Genomic DNA, 8,625 nt, shown 5'->3' with positions numbered 1-8,625 from the left:
TCATGCTAGTGAATAGCTACTTTGAAAAGTTCTTAGGGTTCACTGGGTTGTCTGGGTTAGAGGAGCATAATCCCATATGGTGAGCATCACCAAATATTGGCCCTGGTTGCTTTGGAAACAGGTCATGTGTTCCTGTGTGCCCCAAATACCCATAGGATAGAAAATGTTGAAGAGATTGCAGTGTGACCATTCTCTACTTGGGGTTGATCTCCCTCTCCCTTGCTCTCTCAGCCCTCTGGCAAATTAAAAAAAAAAGTTCTTTGGACCAGCAGATGGTGTAATGTTCATGTCACTGGACTCCCATGTATTCAAACCTGGCAGCTTGAAACTATGCTGGGCATGTTTTGGTGCCCAAAATCTCAAGAGGAGAATGGAGGAGAAAGGATTGTGTCATGGCCATCTGCCTGTGGCATGATTTCTCACTTTCTTTCTGTCTGTCTCTCTTATCTCTCTTGTGAGCACATGTGTCCTTTGGCAAAAATCTTTTTTAAAAAAATTTCTTAAATGTTACATCATGTTCCAAAATAAGTTGCCCCTGGTTAAAGATTTCATTGGGGAAAAAGTAAAAACTAAAAACAATAAGAAGATTCCTTGTGTCACTACATCTTTATCATCCTTTAGAATTCTAGTCTCTGACATTCAAGTTCCAAGGGTGCTGCCAGCCTCTCGGACTATCACCCTCTAATTTTATGGTGGAAATGTGTATCCATGACTATTCACTCTTCCTTTGGAAATCAGGACATTTGTACTATGCTTCTATGATTCTCTTCCCTGTGTGGTTCAAGGTTAGAACTGGCCACACACACACACACACACACACACGCACACACACAAAATTGCATGAGATTTTGATGGCAGAAGTGAAGCAGCAACTATGTTCACACTTGGCTATAGAATGCTAAGTAGCTTGTCACTGATATGCTGGCTCACCTTGTCAACACAGTTCATGCAGTTCCTAACAGATTTTCCTCCCTAGAGTTCTCTGGGACAAGTGTGTACACTGCTGTGGCAATCAGCTTCTCCTGAAGGTTACCCCTGGCATAGAGTCTGCAAGTCTTAAGAGAAGCAGAGTCCAGTTTGTCTTTGCCCGTGTCTATGCCTAACTTACCTCCAACTGCTAGTCTAGCTGACCTGTAGTTACTTCTGGCTTACGGTGATATACAGAAACGATAGCTTTGCACGTTAAATCCACCACCTCGACAATTGCATAAAGGCTAATTCCTGCAATAAATCCTACCCTCTACATCGTGCAATGCATTTCTGCTTCTCTGATTGACCCCTGATCAGCTCAGACTTTTTCCTAAAGATTATCTCACTTCTTGTTAATGACCTCAGGAAGTCTGCTCTTACAATATTATTTGGGATGGAATCAAATAAACGTTATATATTTTGTGCCATAAGTTAAACATCAAAATTGAAATATGATTGAATCATCTTGAAGAGAATCTCTTTGTTGTTCAAGTGCTAGGAAATTATTTTTCTGAGGGAAAGTGGTCTCCTGAATGGAAGTCATTGAAATTGTTGGTGATGTATATTGATTCAGTAACTCTCATAATCAGATTTCAGTTAAATGACTACATGGCTCCCCTGGGAGATCCTTGCTTAAATTTCCTCTTGGGGAAGTTTAAATTGTCCTGAATTGCCCTGATTTATCTTAAAGCTCAATATGTAATCAGTGATTTTTCATGTTTTGTGAGAAGCAAATGGAACTGGAAACTTTTTTCTCTTATACTTAATTAAGTCACCCTGTGTACATATCCCAATGATAGTTTATGTGTATTGCAATGAATTTAACATGTACAACTTAAATATTCATGTAAAGTTTTTTTTCTAGACTCAGAAATGTTTTTACCTTTGGGAGGGACTTAACAATTAAACCTTTTTCCATAAGGTAATAGAATTGCATCTGACTGATAATGTAGCCCTTATTTTGTGCCATTTACATTCTTTGAGGAAGTCATCCTCACATATGCAAATTGTTCTGGGTTCATAATTCCCAGAATACCTCAACCTTGACACTGTAGACATTTGGGTTTAGATAATTCTTTACTGTGGGGCACTGTTTAGCAACATCCCAGGCATCTATCCACTAGATCCTAGTAGCACCCCTACCATTAGTGTGACAATATGTTTCCTGACATTGCTAAATGTGCCCTGAAACAGAGAACAAAATTGCCATGAGTTGAGAAGCACTGAGCATTTCCTTTCTGATGGTGAAAAAAAATGAAGAAGTCACCCACACTTGAACATGGGTTGTGGGAGTGGGAGGGTGGAAATCTCACAAGAAGAGGGCTTAAGTTATGGCAGACACAGTCTGATCACTGCTTAATATTGTTTGAGGAAGAGAATGAAAAAGTGATAGAGGCTCTGTATGGACCCAGTCCATTCATGATTTTCATTCCTGTCATGTGAGATGAGCAAGGATGAAACAGGATGCCATCTTTTCCTGAGTGCTAGAATAAATATAATTCTCTGTTTCTGTCTTTGCTTCTCCAGGGAAATAAAGACGTGTGAAGCTGAGAATATTTAATTATATTCATTGACTACATGATAGATGTTAAAATAGAAAAGTAATCAGTTATAGAATAATTATACAAAATATATTGCCTCTGGACTTTGGTTTCTAATAACAGGACAGGAAGTTTTCAGATTGAACCTCCTGCTGACAACAATTTGACACACTAGATTAAAAAAATATTAAAAGAGTTGAAATTTGGCAAGAAAGAAATGAATAACATTGGTAATAAATTGAGTGAAACTGGAAATCCAGAGACATAAGTGGAGTATCAAAGCAGACTTATCATTGAGTCTTCTGGCCAAACCCAGATGAACTTGAACTGCAGTCTCGCACTGTTTGATATCAATTCTGGAGAAGAAAGCCAAGACCTTCCTAAGAGGAAGCGTTTAATAGAAGGCCCCAGTCAAGACCTTAGGAGTGCAAAGGGCTACGGTTTCATGAAATAGCGATGAAAATTGATCTCTGAACTTTTGTATTAAAAAGAGAGTAAGATGTCTCACACAGAAATGGATTATTATCTGTTGATGATAACATATATAGTATCCCCAACTGGACTGGTATGAAGTATATTCATGTTGGAGAGTTCACTTTACAAGCAAAGTGATATATAGTGATTAGACGTAGAAAAGAAATTAACATAAAATAAAATAAAATATCTTAAAAGAGAGAGCATGAGAGAGAGAGAGAGAGAAGAGCTGTCCTCAGGATGTCATGACTATAAGTTGGCTCTTTATAGCATTAGTAGCCCAAATTCATAGTACTTGGGTATTTGACAAAATCTGAAACAAGTAATCTAATGGTTTTTAGATATGTTTTGCAAGTGTTCATGGCTGACAGACAGAAGCAAAAGCAAATGCTCTCTATAACAGGAAGTATATTACAAATCTCCAAGGTTCTAGCAAATAAAAAATTTTAAGAAATACTAACAATGGGCAAAAGAAATAACAAAAATTGAAAGAAAATATGGTTCATTGAAAATACATATAATGAAAAAGCTATGCATGGAGTTCACATTTTTAAGACCAAAATAAAGTCATACTTCAATTATATTTTTCTTTGAAATTTTTTGAAGTCCCTTTATTTAAATAGCTAATAATTACTGTATTTAAAGAAATAATGAATAAATTTAAAAATACATGCAAGAAACAATAAAAACTGTGGAAAAATAGCCAAACTTATTAGAAAGATTCTAAAACTAAACAATAAACAACTTACAAGAGAAGTTCAACGGAAATTAGACCTATATGAAGAAAAAAAAAGATAACAACTGAAATAATTATATGAAGAAATCAGCCAGAATGAAAAAGAGAAAGGTAAACATGACAAGTTAAAAGACACGGATAATGACATGAAAAGACTAATAAACATCTAATCAGAATTATAGGTGGCAAAAAGAGAGGCACAGGTGATAATTGGAATATTTATGGGTGTATGTTTGTAAATGTTTTTATGCCAGAGAGCACCTGCATGCACAGGAGAGGGAGAGAGAGAGAGAGAGAGAACCAGAATAGACCCTATCGTGCCACAGTTGTGTTTTTCCTCAATTCCTTCATTCTGTTAGGATTCTGGGCATGCATATGTGTGCCTGGCTTATTTTTCAAGCTACTGAAATCAGAACTCAACCCCTGGTTTGCTATGTGGATCATTGGAGGTCCCTCTACTGACCTGGGTCCAAGTCTTTAAAAACAAGGAGGTCCCTCTCTCATCTCCTGTCCCCTGTGAGAAGGAATTTGGGGCATACCATATTTGACTGCCCCTGTCTGGGCCTCCAGTACTATCAGAAAAGGCAGAACTCTGCATCTCCCCTCTTTTGGAAAAAGGTTTCCTTGGTTATTAGCACTTGTGTTCCTCACCTGGACTCCAGTTAGTGCTCAGGTCTCCTCCCTCTGCACAATCTCTTAGAACAAGGCCCTTCCCTCACTGATTCCTTCCAGGTAGAAGTAAGTCCAGGGCTATTCACCCTCCCAGGGCTAAGAACAAGGGCAGAACACTGGGTGGTCATTTTGGTTATGTTTGGGATGGTCCCTTCAATCCACATTCAGGGTCCTCACCTAGCTACCTGACTAATTAGTCCTGGAACTGCATCCTCCACTTTTCTGAGTCTGCAGCCCTCAGACCAAGGTTCTCACCTTTCTGAAACTTCTGAAGGCAAAGCCAGGGTAAGCCACATCTGGCCAAGGCTGTATGAGGCTATCAGCAAAAGAGAAACTACAAAAAAACCTGGGCAGGGGGCCTAGAAAAGGTGGTGGGTTGTCAGAGATAAAAGCCAGCTGATCTATTCCTTGTCTTCACCAGCCAGACTTAGCCTCTGGATGGAAATTAGTTCTAGAAGATGGAATTTATACATGGAAGGGATGGAGCAGAATTATTTAGTGCACCGCAATCTTTGAGGTGATCTGACTTTACAGGTAAACATTATATTACCACAAATATTTCCTTTTTCTTTTACATATCACCCACTTATTTTGACATTTGTATTACCCTTGTTGTGTATTTCAATCCAATAGTTTGTTCACAGAGTCCTCTTCTATGGCCTGAGATACAGCTTGGGGTGGTAAAAAGAAATGTGAATTATGAGATCTGTCTCAAGCTTGGAGGAGTAGGGTAGTGTAAGCTTTAGATGGGTTCAGGCCATGGGTATAGTCCTGGCCCGGCCACTTACTAGCAGTGTGCACTCGTGCACATTAGCCAACTCTATGAGCCTCAGGTTCTTCATTTGTGAAGCACATTTGATAAGTCCCATATTGTAGGACTGATGGCTGCATGGAATGTATGCTGGGAACTTGGCACAGTGCCTGGCGAGTATTGAGGGTTTTTTTGTTTGTTTTATATAGCAGTTATTATGATTATTTCAACCTTAGTCAATATCATGCACTACATGATGGGAATTTTAATATTTTTTCAATCCATGAAATGTCAGAGAACACATATTTCTAGCTCAAGGAAAACCAAATCAGCAAAAATTCTGCTTAGTAAATAAAATGAAGTGATATTTCCCCACTGGATGATCAGTCATTGGATGTGAGCATGAAGTAGACCTCCCATCAGATGCACCACAAAACTCCTAGAAGGTGTGCAAAGGAGCAACAGCTTTCCTCACTCCCCACTGCCCTTGTACTTAACCCATCCCTATTGTTGTTGATGTCACCATCATCAAAAATATGGCCTGGCTTAGAGTTTGCCATATGTGCAGAAGAATACCTACTTCAGGTTCCCTTTCAATGGAGCAGTCTGGTTTCTCCAGGCTGGGCAAGGAAGGCCAGCCCAGTGGCTCTGAGCACCCCACCTCAAGGGAGTATCACCTTATTCTCAGGAAGTTCCTGACACAAAAGGCACAAAACATCTAGTTAGTGTGCCGTGTTCACCTGCACAGGGGCAGAGTGCAGGAGTCCTTCCATCCAGCCCTAGGTGGGGATTTCCCTCTGGTTTACCACATCCCTGGGGTTTGTAAGGAATAGTTTTCCATTGGAGGCATATTCTCTCCACTCTGAGACTCACCATCTCAGGGTCTGGCCTCTGCTTAGCATTTCAACAGCCCCATCCAGGTACTCCCCTGACCATGCAGGGTAACTAAAAATTACCATCCCTGCTTCTTAACCCACTCTGTCTCAGGTCATTAACATCAGGCTGCTCCTATCTGGAATCTCCTCCCTCCTTCCCCTTCCTTGTATTGCCCTTCAGGTGTCAGAGTGTATTTTACCATGTCCTTATGTACTGGCTGGTTTTGGACTCTAAAATGTCATTAGCAGAGGCTGGGGATTCTTAGTCTCTGCATCCCTGGAAGTAGCATGAAGCCTTTTGAAGAGCAGATGCTCAACTCATGTTTGCAGAACAAAAGAGTCAGTAAACAAGAATTCTTGTTTTAGGATTATTTTAATTTCTCCCACGTTCTTGAATAAACTAAGCAAATTCATGTATATGTCTTTTAATTTTAGCAAAAGACTAAAAGGAATAAGACAAAACCAAGAATTGGCTATCTTTTACTTTCTTCCCCCTACCATCCTGTGATCCCAACTATTTCATTCTGGATTTGTTTTTGAGTGTGTGTTTTTTTCATGGTAAAGCAAATCCTTATTCCAATACTAAGGTTTCTTGTACTAGATCACAACAAAGATGCAAAGATTTTTCATTTGTTTTACTAGATACAAAACCATATATCTTAACCTTAATGAACATTAGTAATTGTGCAATCTAAGTCATTTATAAACTTAGATTCTGGATCTAAATAAATCTCTTTAAAAGAAATACAATGGCAAATAGAAAAAAAACCCTACAAGTTACTTATGAATAATAGGAACATGAAGAAGATAAAAGTGTGGCCTTTACAGCCCCCTCTCCCCAACTACCTATAAGGTTGATAGCCCTTTTCAACCTCAAAGTGAAGACTACTTCAGACTTCTCTGGGGTGGGAAGCTGCTGGATGTGGTGGTGCTGGAGTGGACCCTTTCTGGGCCAGTAGTGCCAGCCATGGCTGCAATTCTGACTTGAGCTCGTTCTTCCTCATCTCTCAAAGTCTCCTCATATGGGTACTGAAAGTCACTTGGATCAGTATTATTGATCTTGGCCATAAGGACTTCAGGACTTCAGGACTTCCGTCTTGGTGGTTTCAGTGTAGGCCCTTGGACCCCACAGGAACTCATAGCGTGGAGGATCACTGTCGGGCAGCTGCTGGTACTCAAGGTACTTTTCCCGCACAAAATCTTGGGTGATGAACTTCCTGGGCTCCCCAAAGATGAAGTGCCTCTTACCATCATGTAACCCCAACACATTCAGGAATTCCCACATCTCCTCTTCAGTGGCGCGGTTGCCATTCACAAAGATAACACCCAGGAGAGGCATCAGAAGCCGATTCTTAGGTAAGCCCTGGCTGTTGCTCAGACTTCCATCATTGGGAAGGTCTAGTTTGCTGACAAGAGTGTAGGAGTGACCATTGGGATTGACTTCTTTGAGGTCAAGACCAAAGACCAGCTCCATGCGCTTAGTGGTTCTCCGGAGGATTTCAGGAAAGTGCTCCTTATACTTCCTGTTGACAATCTTCAGCATGTCTGCCTTCAGAATGGGCTCTTTCATTTTATACTTGTGCAGCAGAAACTGCAGCAACAAGCCCTCCTTCCTGACCAGAGGATCTCTTCCTGAGCTCTCAGAGGAGGGCAGAGCACAAGAGGAGCTTTGACCTTCCTCCCCTTGGCTCTTGGCATCTTCATTAGAACTTGTGCATGAAATAGTTGCAATAGGAATGCTGGTGGATTGGGCTCCCTGACACTCTTGGGAAATGCCTGCTGCAGGGGAGCTCTGAGAAGCACCCTCAGAAACAGTAGAGGAGGAGAATAGAGACTCTACCTCTGCTGTAGTTACTTGAGCACTACTGACATCTTGGTCCTCACTTTGAGTCTGGTGCTGTTGATTATGCATGTCCATGATGATTGTGCACAGGGCAGCAGGCAAGACTGTGGCAAGAGAGTACAGGACACAGGCACCTGGAAGGGGAGGGAGAGAGGGTGTGAGTCTATCTGAACCCACCTTGGCTTTAAGTCAGCTCCTGTGCAAGTGTCTTCACCTTCATAAAATGCCCTGGGAGGAAAGGAGTGCAATTTACCATGTCACTGTGCTTGGGTCTCCAAGATTATAGTGGGTGGTGGAGTTCCATGGGTCCCCTTTCTTTTTGGGGAGGAATTCCCTCATCTCACTTGGGGTTCTCACCTTGACCCCTGTTTGGGACTAAATTGCTCCCCTCTGATGAATAGGGCCTCACTAATCAGTGCACAGAATTCACCTCTCTAATGCACCACCTCGCTTCAGGAAATGAGAAGTCATTTCAAGTAGCAGTTCAGCCCAAGACTTCCCAGGGCTGATAGCAGAGTTAAGATTCATATGGCTGTTTTCCTCTTACCTTCACTCCCAACAGAGTCTGGGAATCCTCTAATTGTTGAACTGAGACACTCAATCTTTAAACCAAAATACTCATCTATTAAAATCTTACAGGCTGAAGTCAGGAGGCATCTGCACCTGTTCATGCACTGGGCCTCCCAGGGCTAACTCCAGGGATAGAGTTCAGCACACCCTTCTCCAATGGAGATTGAGTAGTCCCTATTTTCTAATTCAGCAGG

The 8,625-nt window shown here is 41.1% G+C and overlaps 1 protein-coding gene across 1 annotated transcript; it reads right to left on the bottom strand.

Moving 5' to 3' along the window:
- Window positions 1-6,903: 6,903 nt before the first annotated feature.
- MAGEB17 (MAGE family member B17) lies at window positions 6,904-7,936 on the bottom strand. Its single transcript, XM_014591361.1, is given in 2 exon segments — window positions 6,904-7,098; window positions 7,100-7,936. Coding segments are annotated over 2 exon segments (1,032 nt in total).
- Between the last annotated feature and the right edge of the window lie 689 nt (window positions 7,937-8,625).

The sequence above is a fragment of the Tupaia chinensis genome, unplaced genomic scaffold (assembly GCF_000334495.1).
Source record: "Tupaia chinensis unplaced genomic scaffold, TupChi_1.0 Scaffold000567_1, whole genome shotgun sequence".
Lineage (NCBI taxonomy): Eukaryota > Metazoa > Chordata > Mammalia > Scandentia > Tupaiidae > Tupaia > Tupaia belangeri.
The sequence above is the reverse complement of the archived record's forward strand: the minus strand, read 5'-3'. Positions and strand labels throughout refer to the sequence as shown.